The sequence below is a fragment of the Lepidochelys kempii genome, chromosome 1 (assembly GCF_965140265.1).
Source record: "Lepidochelys kempii isolate rLepKem1 chromosome 1, rLepKem1.hap2, whole genome shotgun sequence".
Classification (NCBI taxonomy): Eukaryota; Metazoa; Chordata; order Testudines; family Cheloniidae; genus Lepidochelys; species Lepidochelys kempii.
In genome coordinates, this window is record NC_133256.1 from 30,253,963 (window position 1) to 30,272,866 (window position 18,904).

At 40.4% G+C, this 18,904-nt stretch overlaps 1 protein-coding gene across 3 annotated transcripts in view; it reads left to right on the forward strand.

The window, feature by feature from the left end:
• CNTN5 (contactin 5) overlaps positions 1-18,904 on the forward strand; it is a 975,836-nt gene that overhangs the window by 752,375 nt on the left and 204,557 nt on the right. For all 3 annotated transcript variants that reach the window (XM_073337877.1, XM_073337885.1, XM_073337894.1), the window contains one exon: positions 15,547-15,649. In XM_073337877.1, coding sequence (XP_073193978.1) covers positions 15,547-15,649 — 103 coding nt within the window. The remainder of the gene's footprint in view (positions 1-15,546; positions 15,650-18,904) is intronic.

Consider the following 18,904-nt stretch of genomic DNA (forward strand, 5'->3'; position numbering starts at 1 on the left):
ATTTCAGTAAGGCATTTGATACAGTTCCAAATGGGAAATTATTAGTTAAATTGGAGAAGATGGGGATTAATAACGAGAATCAAAAGGAACTGGTTAAAGGCGAGACTACAATGGGTCATGCTGAAAGGTGAACTGTGAGGCTGGATGGAGGTTACAAGTGGAGTTCTTCAAGGATCAGTCTTGGGACCAGTTTTACTTAATGTTTTACATTAATGATCTTGGCACAAAAAATGAGAGTTTGCTAATAAAATTTGCAGATTACAAAAGGTGGGAGGTATTTCCAATAAGGAGAAGCACCAGAATATCAGACAAGAAGTTTTGGATGACTTTCAAAACTGAACAGAAATGGGATGAAATTTAATAGTGCAAAGTGCAAAGTCATGCACTTAGGGACTAAAACCAGGAATTTTTGCTATAAGCTGGGAATTTAGCAGTTGGAAGTGACAGAGGAGGAGAACTGGTCGAACACAGAATGACTTGAAGCCACCAGCGTGATGTGGCCATTAAAAAAAAACCTAATGCAATCCTAGGATGCATGATGCAAGGTATTTCCAGTAGAGATAGGGGAAATGTTATTATCATTATACAAGGCACTGGTGAGACCTCATCTGAAATACTGTGTACAGTTTTGGTCTCCCAAGAAAGATAAATTCAGGTGGGAACTGATGCAGAGAAGAGTTACTAGGATGATCAGCAGAATGGAGAACCTAGTTCATGTGAGGAGACTTAAGGAGCTCTGCTTGTTTAGCCTAACCAAATGAAGAGTAAGGAGAGAGATGATGGCTCTCTATAAATACTTCAGAGTGATAAACACTGTGGAGGGAGACGAGTTAAGTGCCAATGCTGGCACAAGAACAAAGGGATATTAACTAGCTATCAATAAATTTAGGCTTGAAATTAGACCTTGAAATTAGAAATTAGGTTTTTAGCCATCAGAGGTGTGAAGTTCTGGAACAGTCTTCCAAGGGGAATAGTGGAGGCAAAAATACCTAACTTGTTTTAAGACTGAGCTTGATAAGTTGATGGAGGGGATGATATGATAAGTTTGCCTACAATGTAATGTGGCCCATCCATGGCTGATATTAGCAAATATCTCCAATGGCTGGTGATGGGACATGAGATGGAAAGGGCTCTGAGTTACTACAGAGAATTATTTCCCAGGTGTCCAGCTGGTGGGTCTTGCCCACATGCTCAGGGTCTCTCTGATTGTTACATTTGGGATCTGGAAGGAACTTCTTACAAATCAGTTTGGCAGAGACTCTGGAAGTTTTATTCTCCTTCTGCAGGCACAGATCACTTGCTGTTATGAACTAGAGTAAATGGTGGATTTTCTGTAACTTAAGTCTTAGATCAAGATTTGAGAACTTCAGTAACTCAACCAGAGTTATAGGAGTGGGTAGTAACAGGAGTGGGTAGCTGAGTAGTTCTGTGGCCTGCATTTTCAGACTAGATGATCATTATGGTCCTTTCTGGCCTTAAAGTCTATGAGTCTATTGATCAAAGCACATGACAAAAAAACATGAGTTCATGTTTTCCTGATCCTGGTGCTCACAATGACTCCCTCCTTCTATGGCCTTGGCCAAGTCACCTTCAGGGGACTGGAACAGGGCACTGGTCTTGGCTGGCTGAGTCATGTGACCAAGTGCTTCCTGTCAGAAGGAACCTGCACAGTCAGAGAGGGTGAGGCAGGGTGTGAAAAAGGTCATTTTTGCATGACCCAAGTCAAGTGGGAGGTCTGGCAGGGAACACAGGGGAGAAGGTTTTGGAAAAGTTGGATAGCAGGTTCTGGGTTTCAGAAAGGAACTATATTGAGAGTTTATAAAAGATTTGCTTTAAGTTCATAAATTTATAGATTATAAAGCCAGAAAGGTCCATTATGATCATCTAGTCTGATGTCCTATATTACACAGTCATAGGACTTTCCTGAATCAATTCCTGAATCAAGTAGAGCATATCTGTTAGAAAAACATCCTGTCTTGATTTAAAAATTGCCAGTGGTGGAGAATCCATCACAACCCTTGGTAAATTGTTCCAGTGATTAATTACCCACCCTGTTCAGAATTTGCTACTTATTTCTAGTCTGAATTTGTCTAACTCAACTTTCAGTCATTGTATCCTGTTATATACCTTTTTCTGCTAGATTGGAGAGCTCTCTCTTATCAAATATTTGTTCCTTGTGTCGGTATTTATAAACTGTGATCAAGATACCCCTTAACCTTCTGTCTGTTAAGATAAACAGGCCGAGCTCCTTAAGTATCTCACTGTAAGACATGTATTCCAATCCCTTAACAGGGGCAGCATGGGGGGGACTGACCGGGGCTATAGCCACCCCAATAGTTGCCTTAGCCACCCCTCCCCCAAGCCACCCTTCTCAGCGCAAAGGTCAAACATTACGCAGAAGTAACAGTGGCATGGCATGGCATGGCCACCCTTACTTCTCCACTGCTGTTGGTAGTGGCACTGCCTTCAGAGCTGGGCAGCCAGAGAGTGGCGGCTGCTGGCCGGATAGCACAGCCTCCCTCTCCCCGCCCTGCAATTTTCTAGCCCACCTCAGTCCCAGCTCTGGAAAGAGGCTGGTGCTGCCCCTGTCCTTTAATAATTTGTGTTGCTCTTCTCTGGACCCTCTCCAATTTATCCACATCTTTCTTCACCTGTGAACCCCAGAAGTGGGCACTATTCCCGTAGCAGTGGAGTTGACATTGACCGTTTTTCATTCAATTAAGAAAACCCTGAAATTCTGCTACTTTGGGGGGCTTTCCTTGACCTGTTGACCGCTCGTTGACCATTGGTTTGCTGGGAACCACTCAACTTGAAATCTAGCTCATATGCAAAACTGAGTTTAAACTGTTTCAGAGTCTACACCTGCACCTATGTCATTTTTTTTCTGGTGTGGATTTAAATATTTTTTCCATTTACAAGGGAAACAGTTAAGTGACTCCACATGAAGTATTGTCAAAAACACAAAGTAAACACTAAAAAAAATTCTAATTTAACGATATTCATTAGGTTATATGTAACTAGTTGGTACATTATTTTTGGTATCGGTCATCTTTTAGATAATGATTTCCCTTTATCCTTTCAACCTCAATTTCTCCATCTGTAATATGGAGTAAAATGTGAAATCCGTATTGCTTTTCTGTATTTTTCTGTGTTCAGTAATGTGGCTCCATCTTCTAACATTTCTCTTGAAAATTATGTAACAACCTGCTTTTAAAAATCATATATTAACTGTCTCCATTAGGAAAATCACTTCTATTTCCCTTTTAAAATGCACCACCACAGTCCTTATTAATAAAATCCATCGTCCAGTATCTTGTAATTGTACATAAACAGACTTTTTCATACTGTGCTGTGCTGAGTATTGTTGAAGTTGAATCCCTTGGTTTGTGCTTTGATTTAACATTCTTACATGTCAAAGGAGCGTATATCTTATTGGTCATATCAGGAGATTGGGAATAAAGATTTATAAATATTTTTGAAAAGGGCCTAGTATGGTTTGGCTCAAATCTGATTTATTTCAAAGTTCAGGAACGTTTGGATATGGGATTGTATTTGAGGCATAATGCTATGTCTAATAAAGCCTGAAGCTTTAAGCATTGCAGTTTGTATCTTGAGGTATGATTGTCCCAGCTTTTCTTTCAATGAGACATGGTGTTTCTTTTTCTCTGGATACTGTGGTGTTCTGCCATCTTTATCAAATCAGCTAATCAGGAATAGATTATTTCTCTCCTGAGTAACATGCATGTGTCAGGAATTCACACTTAAATATGGTATATTAAAGAGAATGATTCTAGTATTTACTAACATCATTTAAATAGCCAAAATCGTATTGCACAGAAAGCAAGAACCAAAACTAGAAGATAAAGATACATTATTAAAAACTATCAAGCAGATTTGTTCATGCTGCTGGAAAGCTTTTTTTTTTTTTTTTACAGAGATAAAGGTAATACTAATAAATATATGATTGCCCATTCTGAGTATGATGTCTTCTTGTCAGCAGAAGTTATAACATCATCATGAAAAAACACTGAAAAGGACCATTCTGTGCACATATCCCTTGGTTCCTGGTTATTTATCTCCTCCATCCATCCAGATTTTCTCCCTTACCTCTCCAAAGCCTTCATCCAGCAAAGCTCGGAAACATATGCTTAAATTCAAGCATGTTAGTAGTCCCACAGAAATCATTGGGATAAGTCACATACCTAAAATTAAATGCATACTGAAGGACTTTGGTGGATCAGGATTCAAAACTCCAATTTCAATCTCTATATTTCTTATACTTTAAAAGTGTAAAGAAAAAAATAGATAATGCCTATTCTGGAGTCTGCAGATGATCCTTCAGATGCTTCTTGTGCAAAAAATCTATACTTTTGAGCCCTTTCCCATTGGCTTGCCCTTAAGCCAGATTTTCTAAATGCGGGTACCTAAAGTTAGGCAGCTAACTTCCTAAATAAAAATGGCCTTATATTGGGCTTTAACTTCTCCGTCTTCTATATGTGTGTAAAATAAGAATTTAATAATAATATGTTCTTCTTATGGAGTTGCTGGGAGGTTTAATTAATGCATATTTAAAGGAACTGAGTAATGTGAAGTATTATTATGATGATTATAAAGCAGATGATTTCAAATTCACTAGTTTGACTGTATTTATAAAACTGTGTTTTACCTTCCAGGTCTGTTCAGAATCGTAAACCTTTCTGTACATACCTATGTGACAGCTTTCTTTGCAGTGTGACATGATGTCCAACTAAGAATGTTTTGTCAGTTCAATGATTTTGTCAGCATAATGAAATAATCTGATTGTGAACAGCAGGAATTTTGCTTAGGGTTAGAACTACTGCAGGTTTTATAACAAGGACACTTTGTTGCTTTGGGCTGTGAAATAATAGGCATTTCAATAGCTCTTGCTAATGGAGAGGGGGGAAAGCTTGTGTTAGCTTGATCTTTATTATTAAGGAAATGACTGTGTATTTGTACTTTAACAGCGATATGAGGCATTCCAACAGAAAAGTACTTCCTATTTAGAAAGCTCTTTCCAGTTTAATTAGATAACAGTGAATGTTAGAGCAATCCTAGTTTCTATCCTTATCAATTAGGACTTAGTGAAAAATTGCACTCTGTGTATTGCAGCTATTTCAACATTTTTGGTACATGAACAGGGGAACATTTTTTTTGATGCATCAAATAGTTAAGTGTAAGTTTCAGGGACATTGGAGCTGGAGGTCATTTTCAAAGTACAAACTCTACATTATTTACTGTAGAAGGACTGTATCTGTCTAAACATTTTAAATGTCTCCTCACTTAGGCATCTGAGAACCCTACATAAATCAGCTTCTCCCGTCTGGGGAGGTCTAGATGAAATAATAAACTTCAGTTTGAGTAAGATTCATAGATTTTAAGGCTAGAAAGAATCATGATGATTAGGGCCATACCATGATATTGGTATTGCCACCCTTACTTCTGCTCTGCTGCTGGTAGGGCTCTGCCTTCAGAGCTGGGCGCCTGGCCAAGAGCCACCTCTCTCTGGCCACCGAGATCTGAAGGCAGCGCAGAAGTAAGGGTGGCAATACCAAGACTTCCCTAAAATACCCTTGTGTCCCCCCTGCAATTCCCTTTTGGGTGAGGACCTGTAATTTGAGAAATGCTGGTCTCCCCCTTGAAATCTGTATAGTATAGGGTAAAAGCACACAAAAGACCAGATTTCACGGGGGAGACCATGACTCTTGATAAATTGTTCCAGTGATTATTTGCCTTTATTTCCAGTCTGCCTTTGTGTAGCTTTAACTTCCAGCCATTGGATATTGTTATATCTTTGTCTGCTAAATTGAAGAGCCTGCCATTATATATTTGTTCATCAAGTAGGTACTTACGGGCTGTGATCAAGTCACCCCTTAACCTTCTTTTTCAGATAAATAGATTGAGCTCCTTGATTCTCTCACTATAAGGCATGTTCTCCTATTCTTTAATCATTCTCATGGTTCTTTTTTTAACCTTCTTAAATTATCTATATCTAAGGCTAACATTTTGTCATGAATATTTTTGGTAAAGGTCACGGACAAGTCATGAGCAATAAAGAAAAATTCACAGAAGCCCATGACCTGTCCCTGACTTTTACTAAAAATATCCATGATAAAATAGGAAGGGGCTGGGCAGCTGCAGGGTGGCTGGGAGCCCCGGGGCCTCCCACTACCCATGGGAGATCAGAACTCCAGGAGCCCCCTCCACCTCTGGCTCGGAGCTGCAAGCTCCCCCTGCCTCCTCCCAGGCAGCTGAGAACTGTGGGAATCCCCCTGTCACTGTCGCAGTGGGGAGATGCAGGTTCCCCCTGCCCCCACCCCTGCAGCGGCCAGGGGCTGAGGGGTTTCTCCTGCCCCTCTCACGCAGAGTTGGGGAGCTGTGGGTTGTGATGGGTTGCCCCCCTTCAAGGTGCCACCTGACGCACTGAGATACTGCTGAGCCTCCCTGTTCTGCCAGCCTGGGCCCCCTTTAACCTCTCTTACTGAGCCAGGCACTTAAGCCTCCTCTAGTACACACACAGGCAGGGCCACACCCAGCTGAAGAAAGACGCAGACACTGAGATCAGCTCTGGGAAAACTCAATTTAAGGGATTTGCTCCAAAATTCAGGTGCCCAACTCCCTTGAAGTGTAGACCCAAAGGTATATTGTCTTGCACTGTATAGAAAAATCTGCACAGTGCAAACTCATCAAAATTCATCCTCTCCCCCAATGTGAAGAGAGATATGCACAACTTCTTCCCCCCTCTCCCAGTTAGAAATTGCACAAAGTGGGTTCAATAATAAACAAAACACATTTATTAACTATAAAAGGCAGATTTTAAGTGATTATAAGAGGTAGCAAACAGAACAAAGCAGATTACTAAGCAAATAAAACAAAACACGCAAACTAAGCTTGATTCATTAAATAAACAGGTTACAAAATGTAATTTCTCACCCTACATGTTGAATTAGGCAGGATGTAGAGTTGCTGTAACTCAGAGTTCCAGTAATTTCTTCTTATAAACTGGATCCAAGTCTCAGTCTGGACTCACCCCTGACTTTCCCTTCAGGTTAATTCCTTTGTCCCTTCAGGTTCTTTCAGAAGTCCTTCTTCTTGGGTAGACAATGGAGGAGAGTCCCTATCAACCCCCTCCCCAGCTCTTAAAAATGATTTACCTAAGGCAGGAATCCTTTGTTTGATCCCCATGCCCCTATAGTGGAAAAGTACCAGTAGTGTCCAAGGTGGTATTTTGTATCAGATGACAGGACCACCTGACCTGGTAGTGTCAGAGCTAGGAGGACACCTCTCAGGAAGGAGAGATTAGTATCTTCACAGTCTTGTTGTCTCTGCTGATGGGCCAGCAGCCCTGTCTGACTTTTTGTACCTGAAGGGCTTGTTGTGGGTGTTACCCAAAGTAGCATCATTTGAAATATAGATACATGGTTAATATTCCTAGCTTCAGATACAGAAATAATACACGCATAAAAATTGGATAATCTCATTCAGTAAACCGTAACCTTTCCAATGATATCTTACATGAGCTATCTTGTGTGAAGTATATGTTAGTCATGCCATATTCATATCATAACCATATTTCTATGAAGAATATGGGATATAGCATCACACAGGGGTCCCCCTGCCACCATCGTGGTGGAGAGCTGAGGGATCCCCCTGCCCTCCCACCGCGGCCAGGGAGCTACGGGGATCCCCCTGCCACCACTGAGGCTGAGAAGCTGTGGGGATCCCCCTGCTGCCCATGGTGGCAGGGACCTGCAGAATACCCCCCTGCCTATGGCAGCTGGAAGCTGCAGGGAACCCCCACTGCCTGAGGCAACTCAGAGCTTGGGGGTTCGCTGCCTCAGGTGGCGGGGGTACCTCACAGCTCCCTACCATTGCAGGAGGCGGCAGGACCTTGCAGCTCCCAGCTGCCAGGGCTGAAGTCACAGAGTTCTTTGGAAGTCAGGGATTCCATAACTTCTGTCACCTCTGTGACAAAATCATAGCCTTATCTATATCCTTCTTGAACTGTGGACACTAGTATTGCAGCAACAGTGGCACCATTGCCAAATACAAAAGTAAAATAACCTCTATACTCCTATTCAAGATTCTCCTGTTTATGCATCCAAGATTAACATTAGCCCTTTTAGCCTCAGCATTGCAGTGTGAGCTTATGTTCAGCTAACTATCCATCATGTCCCCTAATCGTTTTCAGATTCATAGCTTCCCAGGATAGAGTCTCCCATCTTGTAAGTATGACCCACATTCTTTTTTCCTAGATGTATACATTTACATTTAGCCTATCACAATTCATATTGTTTGCTTGTGCCTAGCTTACCAAGCAATCCAGATTGCTTTAAAAATTCAGCCCATCATGTATCATGTATTCAGCCCATAGGACTGAATTTGTACCAGTGAGCCATTGCCAGGAGAGGCATTGACTTCAGTGGGACAGCTCAGGTTATTAAAGATACACATATGCTTAAATAATTTTGTTGATTGGGGACTAGGATTTTAGATCATAAAGCTCTTGATCTGATGTAGGGGTGAAAGAAATCAATATTGGCCACTGCCGCTGTTTGATTATCCAAAAGTTGCTGCAAATTGAACCAGAACCCCAAATTGTGGACTTTCAACACAAATTTTGGACACACTCCCTCAATTAGAGGAGCATTCAGCAACTCCTTGACTTTCTTACCACAACCCACTGTCATCATCTCATTCTTCTCAGGACTGAGCTATCCCACTGTCTGATGTGGCTCACAACCATAAGTGCCTACTCAGGACAGAAGGTCAAAAACAGGGCAGGCACCCCACCCTCATGGTGAACTCTATAATTAGATTTCACCAAGCTAGTAACAAATATAAACTCCTGGATCAAAATAACAGTCTTACCATGGAGTCACATGCCAGAGAAAACTGGATTTAGTGATAAATGGTCACTTACTCCAAAAATCACACCACATTCAGGTAGCTTCCAGTCCCAGAAGAGAGTCACTTACCCCAAGTCAATCACTACCCTAGGTCTTACACCAAAGACAATAGGTTAAAGCAAGCAAACCTATACACACAAATGAGTTACCATCTAAATCCTAAGAGTGACAGAGTTGTAGTGATCTGTCAGTTCAAAGTATCTTTCAGGTAGGACCCAGGAGGCAGCCCCTGGAGATCTCTGGCTTTTGTTTGGTGTCTCTACACAGTCAGAGTCCAAACATGAATAAATGGAAAAATTTCCTGTGACTTTCCTGTATTTCCTTCATTCAGTTTCCAAGTCCACACAGGGCAAGCTTCCTTACATGTAGCATTTCCAAGGTGTGATAGGGCCATGAACAAACCCTGTGTATTGTGATGTTCCTTGATGGCCCCTCTGATTTTGATAGTCCCTCTGGATAGGTAAGGGCACGAGTCCTAGGCCTGGATTCACAAGTTCAGAGCAAGCATTTTCAAAGTTATAAAGCAATGTTTTATTACATGTTTTCTTATAGCATGGAATAATGACATTACATGTGAGATTAATGCAGGCAGCAATTAACAAGCATTTCATAGAGTCTAAACAGTAAATACATTCTAAGACTAATACCTATTTTGAGCAAAACTAACATGCATCTTTCACATTTTCAACATCTTTCACATTTGGCTGACAGTGGTTAAACAACTTGTATTTCCACACTGCTTTTTATAAATATTTAAATACTAAGTTATAAACCAAAGAGCATTTTTTCTCCACTGCGCAGTTTTCAGCAAGATTAGTTTTCTCTGGAATTTGCATTACTAAAATCCTACTGATATTAGTTCAGAAGCCACCATCCAGTCAGGCGACAAATGATACAGTATTTGCCCTGAGTATTCTACTAAACAACTTGGGGACTTTAATGCACCTCAGAATAGACATTTCACATGCCCTTTCCAAGGGCCGTCAAAGGAAACATTTATTACTAAGGAAGAGGGCAAGGAGGTTCGAAGTGAAAATACTATTTTGGAAAAATATTGCAGAACATGGGGAATTGGCTATGCAGCTTACATTAACATCAATAGTAGTTAAATCCCACCCAATGTACTGAAAATTTCCTTTTTAGTGTGAGATGAAAATGTTTTGGGTGTAACGCTCAGATATGAATATCCCCAACACAGTCAGCCTCATTTCTACCAATATGATTTACACTGTGTGAGCACCGCCAATATAAGCTTCTCTATATAGGGTTCCCCCATGCAAGTAAGTATTTAGGGACATTTAAAAACTCAGATTGGCTGAAAAGTCTCTAAGTATTCATTTGTCATGAAAAGACAACGATGATTTTACTCCGCCTTACGTCCCCAACCATCGATGTGATCGTGTGTAACAAACAATGCGCCAACATCCCTGCCTCGGATGAGAATAAATGTGTGATCCATTAGGTCATCATCTGTTTATTTTTAAAAGTCCCTAAGTGTAACAGACCATAATGGTATCTCTCTACTGTCGGTGCCCACGTGCTTCTAGGAGCCATTTGCTTTTCTGCTTTTAATGAGAATGTGAAATAGGCAAAACCACAGGAAATTAAAGGAATTTGGAAGTGAACAACTGTATCAGACATATGTAAGCAGGTGGCACCCCCCACCTTGCAGCTCATGGAGTGTGTGTGTGAGAGAGAGAAAGAAAGAGAGAGGGAGAGAGTTTTATGGTTGTTATTATTTTAGGGAAACTCAGGCAGAGGGAACGTTTGGACCATGACCGGTGTGAATAGTTCAGATTTTTCCCTAAATAACAATAAACCTCTGCCTAGTCTTCTCCAGGTTTGGCTGTTCCAAAGGTTCCTTCCTGCAGTTCCTCTCTCTCTGGATCGCTAGCTCTGTCTGTCGCAGGGCATGGCTGCAATCGCAGATGGAGCGCGCCGGGAGGCAGCCGCAGGGAAAGCGCTGCTGTGTGTAGCGAGTCACCAGAAAGTGTGCTTTGTTTGTAACTTTTCATCTCTCTTCTGCTCTTACTAGAAATCACTTAATCCTATGTTCTTTGTTAATAAACTTATTTTTTGGTTTTGCTACAGACCATATCAGTGCTGCCTATTAAAGGGATGTGTGAGTCCTCAGCTAAATGAACAGGTTGTTGGTGTGTACTGTCTCTTTAAAGGAGCAGTGAACTTAGTAAGGCTCTGTGAGTGCGACAGTCAGAAGGACTGGTTTTCAGAAAACTCAAGACTGGGAAGGTGCTGGTGCTAACCCGCCAGGAGTAACCAGGCTAGTGAATGCCAGGGTGTGGCTATTGTGCTATAAGAAGGCTGATGGCGTCAGGCTCTGAACCAAAGCTGCACAGCACAGAGGCACCCAAGGTAGCAGAGCAAGTGGTAACACAACCCCCAATTTGTCACCATGCTCTCGACGGAGAAACTCTGTGAGACGCAGAGGATGTCAGGAGAGATGAATGTTGATCCTCAGTCCTAAAAGGAGGGGGCTGGAATAAGCAAAGGCCTGCTCAAACTAGAAGGAAAAGGGAAAGCTAAGTTTAGAATGAGTTTAAGTTTTGATTTTTTTAACCTGTATCTCTCTGCATGTTACATTTCTATAAATGTATCATATCTATTTTTTAATATGCTGTGTTGAGCAACTGCATTTCATATTGGTCACAAGCTCCCAGAGAGTATGACTGGACCTAAATCCAGTTGGGCCAGCTGAGGGAAATATGATTGGTGACATGAGGTGTTATAGCCTAGTGATCCAGTCTAACGTGGTATGAACCATGGATTGCAACACTGGGAAAAGTGCAGACAGAGTCCTGTTACTTGGAAAGAATGCTCATGAAGAGACAGAAGGAATCATAGGTGCATCTTACTCCTGAACCATAATATTTGGGTCCTGTGTTCTCTGCAGTTTCCCTGTTATTCATTTCAGAATTTCAGTTTTTTCTGTATGTGCTATTAAATTTTTGATCCCTGCAATACCAAAGCCACACATACAGTGTAGATTTAAATTTCTGATTTGATAACTAGAGCTGTCTAGTTGACTTAGGAAACACTTAAACAAGTATCCAAAAAAGAGGCACCCTTATAAGTTTGAAAATGATTGACTTACACATTATATATGCAGTCTATATTTGTTAAACTTTCAAGTTTATTTTATCACCTTCCTACATTTATGATACAAATGAAATGAAACTGCAGATGAAAATGCAAATCCTGTCTAGATTGCTGTTGCTGAATCATAGTGACCAGAACAGAAATAGGAAAGAAAAACAAGCTGGAGGGAGGTACAGCAGTCACACAGAGCAATTGTACTATAACATAGAAAAACAAGGCCTTGATAAATTTGCCTTTGATGCTCAGACAAATCTAGCAGCCTCCCTGAATTCCAAGATCATAAATAATAAAAATGAAAAATATCCTTTTGAAATAGTAGACTTTCTTTACTTTTCCCAATCTCCTCTCACAAACAGTGTTAACCTGGTGGAGTGACAAAGGATAGCATAATACTTCTGCTTGCGTCTCCCTGTGAGTGCCTGCAATCAGGATGACCCATTGTTTTTATTACAATAACTGACATTAAGATGACATGGTACAAAATATTGACAGATCAGCATCTCCTTAGGACATGACCTGAATGTGTCAACACAAAATATCTGATACTTGCGTTTACATAGGGCAGTTGCAATTAATGGGTGTTTGTTTGAGTGAAGGCTGAATTTGGGCCTCAGAATTTGACCAGTTGTATCTTCCAAACCAAAGGATTCCTAAGCACTGTACAAACTGAGAGACAATGATTATTTCATTCATTTTGAAAGTGCAGCCACTTCAGAAGTGAAACAAGGCAATTGTTTAATAGCATACAACAACAAATCAGCTTAGGACAGAAAGTGAAGAATCACAAATTCAGGAGCATTTTAGTTAGTTGGCATTTAATTGCCCCTCTTGGAATTTGGCCAGCACACTGGAATTAATGTTCATACTTTTGCAAAAATAGCACTAAATCTTTTATTATTGCAAGGGGTCAAGACCTTGGTTTTGCACTGATACAAAAGACAGTCTCTCTACAACAGCATAGTGCCTATAAAATTGTGCTGGGACAGGTTTCAGAGTAGCAGCCATGTTAGTCTGTATCCACAAAAAGAAAAGGAGTACTTGTGGCACCTTAGCGACTAACACATTTATTTGAGCATAAGCTTTCGTGGGCTAAAAGCCAATTCATCAGATGCATGCAATGGAAAATACAGTAGAAAGATATATATATATATACACAGAGAACATGACATTGATTCAGTACTTATTTAGAGACAAGAATGTATCAACATCACTTCCTGCAGTACCTAAATATTTATTAGCAGTTTCCCATTCAAGCACTGAGCTAACTCATAAGAATGTCAGGACATAAGAATGGCCATACTGGGTCAGACCAATGGTCCATCTATCCCAGTATCCTATCTTCTGATGGTGGCCAGTGCCAGATGCTTCAAAGGGAATGAACAGAACAGGGCATTTATTAAGTGATCCATCCCGTTTTCCATCCCCAGCTTCTGGCAGTCAGCTGTTTAGGGACACCTGGATCATGGGGATGCATCCCTGACCATCTAGGCTAATAGCCATGAGTTTATTTAAATCTCTTTTGAACCCAGTTATAGATCTGGCCTTCAGAACATTCCCTGGTAATGAATTCTGCAGGTTGACTCTGTGTTGTGTGAAGAAGTACTTCCTTACGTTTGTTTTAAACCTTCTGCTTATTAATTTCACTGGGTGACCCCCTGGTTCTTGTGTTATGCGAAGGGGTAAATAACACTTCCCTGTTCAGCCCTATTTAGCTTGTGAATTTTGAAAGGAGTACAGCATATGGGTGGTGTGGTTGTATATAAATATATTTTAGTGAAAAGCAATCCAGTGCTATTCATAAAGCAACATTATGGAATTAAGTTGTCTGGGTGTGGTGTATGCAAGAACAATTGATGCCACTAATGTATGTCTTTCTTTCAGTTAGATAGAAGATATACTTTCCTTGCTATTATTCACATATCAGAAGTCTTCAAGTATTCTAACTAACACTAGGCTCCCAAAATGAATTTAAATGCACATTTCCTAAAACAATTAGTAAAATCACATGTACTCGGCAGGGATATCAGGCCCCAGCACCTCTCCCTAACTCCATACCACATGGATAGAGGAGACACAAAGCAGGACCTGCCAGAAATAGAGCCAGCCACTGGGAGCTGCAGGGACAATAGTCAATTACAGCAACAGAATAATGACCCAGCTGGAGCCCCTTGCCCTACACCCTGTGACATCAGTGACATCAGTAAAGGGCTTTTACCATTCAAACTCTAGGCATTATTTTCTCTCTGCAAATTGGTTGTTTGTTCCAACCACCTCTTGCCATTCTACCTCTCTCCCTCTCTCTCTCCCCTCTGCAAGGTTCACTCTCTCTGTCTTCCATGCTCTTCTCCTTTCTCTTCTCTCTGTATCTCCCATTCTTTCTCTCCCTCAATATCCCTCTTTTGTTTCCTTGTTTTGCCTCCCCCGGCTCCTATTACCCACTCTTGAATTCAGTGGGAATTTTTCCATGGGCTTTGGACCAGCCCCTTAGTCCTATTACTGCTGCATCTTTGATAACCACCTAAATTCCCTTTTTCCTCAATTTCCCCACGATCAAGAAACTTGTCCATGCCTTGAGCAATCCTAACGTGGTTAGTGTAGCTTTCCCCTTTGGCCTCCCCATTTCTCAGCTATCTCCCTCCCCAACCCATATCTGCAATCTAACTAAACCACGACTGTTAAAGTCATACTCCTCGCCAGCCACTCTGTCACAACCTCAGTCTTTGAGTCATATCACATTAAAACTCCTCACCTCACTTTACATAATCTTTCTCCATTTACTGCTCTCATTTCCCATTCCTTAACTTCTCTCAATTCCTCTTGCAAGTCAAATTCTGCTGTCAGTTATACCTGGAGTAATTCCAACAATTCCAATATCTAGTTTATTAAGAGGCCCAGAATGTCTTTACTGTACTTCTTTAACAACACTGAGCACATTGTCAGCATTTAAATAAATAATGATAGCCATGCATCTGAAATTTTAGGAGGGCTTTGTGAGTTTGTACATTATTTTCGATGGGAAAGACACATGCTTTCACATCATTTGACTGCTTTCTTACAAATGTCAGGATGTCCTTGATATAAAAGGACATCTTATATTGTCTGGCTAAGAGGATATGTGCTAAGTTTTTGGTTGATTTATCCATTCTAACCACCCTGCATCATTAAATGGACAAAGCTCTTGTACACGAAATTTCCCAACCCTCCAGAATTGATTGTACATGGCAATCTTTTGAAATATAATTTGAACCCATATTTGAGGAAATAAATCTTTTCTTTTAAAAGTGCTGCTGTTTTAAGAGCACTGAAGATACCATCGAAAAGGGGATGAATAGGATTTGAGCAGAGCAAGTCAAACTAATGTAAGTTATTTCCCCCCACCACAGGCTTTATCGCTGTATAGCTATTAACAATCACGCCACAGTAGTTTTCACAATAAAGTCTCAGGTTTGGAAAGAAGCAGTGACATTCATTTTATTTTTAAAGACCATTTTTTATTTCCCAGGTGTGATGGGGGAATATGAGCCGAAAATTGAGGTCCATTTTCCTTACACAGTTACAGCTGCTAAGGGAACTACCGTTAAGATGGAGTGCTTTGCGCTGGGCAAGTAAGTACATATTCTTCCATAATTAGACACCATTGTTTATTAAAATGTGACACATCTAATTTTTGGTTCAGTTATTTTGCAGGGTTTCATTTTCACAGAAACTCCTTGGTGCATATACCAAGTTTTTATAAGACAGCTAAGTGGGAATTGACTAAGTAACCAATTATGAATTCCCTACCTAGCCATTCCTACAGACAATAATATATACAAGTTTAAAATGTGCTGGTTCAACATATAAAGTAGTTTTTTTTAAATGAAAAGAAAAAAATTGTCATCTGTATTCTATTTACCACACATTTTTCCTCTGCTACTTTTCTCTGCTTGCTAGCACAAATCAGAATATATAATTCCAGTGGTGTTTGTTGTTGTTTATTTGTTTTGTGTTGATTTTCCCCTGCAAAATCTCTTAATTGAAAAGAAAACAAGATTATTGTGTAGTTACCTGTTCCAACCTGGGACATAGATTCTAAATAGAAACAATAAAATAATGTTCCAAAAATATATGAGCCCAGGATTACTTTTGCATCCTCTAAACTAATAGTATCATCTACTTCCCTGTAAAACCGCTAATTCATGGTGACGTCAGTCATCTTAGTTATAACCGACCCGCTAGCACTGCCAAAGTTCTGGGTTTCGTATCTCACCTTGGCTAGAATTTTGTATGCAGGTGAGTAGACTGGTTAATGAGGAAATGAGGGTATTTAGTTTTTAAACATAACAAGACTTTGCAGTTTTATAGCTCCTTTAATCAAGAATAAAATTACCTCAGGGTACTTTTTTGATGATACAGGATGAGGTTCATAATGTTATTAAGGGGAATGCAGTTTTTGCCAGAAGTAAAGTGAGGCTGGGATAGTATATGATCAGACAGAGCAGAAAAGCACTGTATGACTCGGAGAAAGCATCTTCTCTCTCTCTCTGGATAGTGACATAAGCAGCTAGAGATGGATAGATATGGCAAAATGTTTGATAATTACGCACTGTGATAAACTCACTGTGTGTGTGTGTGCGCGTACTTACGTTCATGCATGTGTGCACCACTGGCTTCTACTGAATCGAATCAGAACTGCTTATCTGTGCGTTACAGCCTTTTTGCTCCAGGTAGCATCACAGAAGAGACAATTCTCAGTTGTAATGAATGTCTAGATAATTCTTTATTCAGGCTGCTGAATGTCGGCTCTCCTTTCTGGCTTTCTAATTCATAAATCGTTTAATCAGATAGGGTGTCCTTTACGCCTGGCTAGGATTCAGCAATAATGAAAGGATTGCTAAATATACTACACTGTACACTCCTACAGCTAAACCAAGATTCTCCTGTAGCTCCACTGGTAGGGCCTTAGCTTTTGGAATACAGTAGAACCTCAGAGTTACGAACATCTTGGGAATGGAGGTTTTTTGCAGCTCTGAAATGTTCGTAACTCTGAACAAAATGTTACGGTTGTTCTTTCAAAAGTTTACAACTGAATGTTGACTTAATACAGCTTTGAAACTTTACTATGCAGAAAAAAACTGCTGCTTTTTAGCCACCTTAATGTAAATGAAAAAAAAGCACAGAAATAGTTTCCTTACCTTGTCAAATCTTTTTACTTTTAACTTTCCCTTTTTTTTTAGTAGTTTACATTTAACACAGTACTATACTGCATTTGCTTTTTTTATTTTTTGTCTCTGCTGCTACCTGATTGCATACTTCCGATTCTACTGTACAATTATTATCCCATCTGATTCTATAAAGTTCTGAGCAGCCATCTTGTACCGCATAGCAATCATAAAATCCTAAGTGGCCATATTTGCTGAAGTGAGGTATTGAAATTATACTAACATTTTTGAAGGAAACCAACATCTTTCAGATTTTGAATATATAATAGGGTTATCCAAGCCAAACCACAGCATATATACATGTTGATCTGGGAAGAATTTGGGCAATATATTTGTCTGGATTGCAGTACTAGCTGCACCTCTGTCCCCTTTGTGGTCTCTCTAAGTGGATCCCCTCAGGTTTCAGGCCTTGTGCTTCTCCCCCTCCTGGGGTGGAATTCCTCAGTTCTCCCACTCTTGGACTAGACCCTGGGCTACAGTACCCTGTGCATCAACCCTGCTTACCCAGCAAATACACTTGGGTTCAGCATCTATGGTTCTTACCTTTGGCAGTCTGTGATCAGTGGTATGCATAGTGACCAGACAGTCTTCCTAAAACAAAAGTATTATTTTCTTTACCACGGCAAAAACAAAACATTTAGCAAAAAAGGGTTTTAAAACAACGAACTGTCTACACTCATGTCTTACCTAAGGCGTACCATCCCCTGATCACTTAGGCAGGCCTAATTTCCTTCAGGCCCCCAGTGTGTGTCTCGGTCAACAACTGCCTCCCTCTCACTTGAGAGAGTCCCTTTTTAACTGCCAGAGTCCTTTTCATCTTGTGTTCCAGGGTGTTTTCATGTCCAGCATTGTCTCTTAATAACCCTAAAGTATTTATCAAGCGGTGGTTTATCTTGAGACACTGTACTCCTTCTCCTTGTTTTTCCTCTGACAACCCCCCTATTTCTAAACCAACATATTCATACAGTAAATATCCTGATAACATCTAATATTCATGAATTATTACAGAGCAGCTCCAATTCTATTGCAGTTTAGAAATATCTCCATTCATACCCATATTTCAGAGCAAGGTGTTGCATTTTGTTTTCTTTTCAGTAACTTTGTCAAATTTGTGCATAGTTACTCATCACAATACTTCACACTTTGGATAGATTGTCTTTTTAGAGCATTGTACACACCTTGATAAACTAAGCATTTACATTGGAATTGGTATCAGCTGGTTTGAGAAATCTTACCAAGCTGGAAAACTATTTTTCTGTTTTGTTTTGCTTAATCCTAGAGTAGGAAAGATATCTCATGGAGTGTCTTTCAGCTGGGATCTGTGTTCAACATGGGCCTAATTCTGTTGGTGCTGTGCAGCCTCCACTACCATTGAAATCAATTATATTCAATGGATGTTGAAGGTGTTGATAAGTTTAGCCTCCATATAGGTGAAAACAATGGTTTGGAGAGCAAATACTTTGGGATGAAGTATGCAGGGTAAGTAATTTGTTATATGTTTTACGCGATGGGCCTCAAGCAAGAGGGTGATCGGGTAGGGGAGTGGGGGATGCAACAGCTCTAGTGAGATTTCCTGAAACATTGAGACAGATGAGGAAGTATGCTGCTCTCCAGAGACCTGGTGGCTCCAGGTATTCTTGCATCTGCGGTACTAACTAC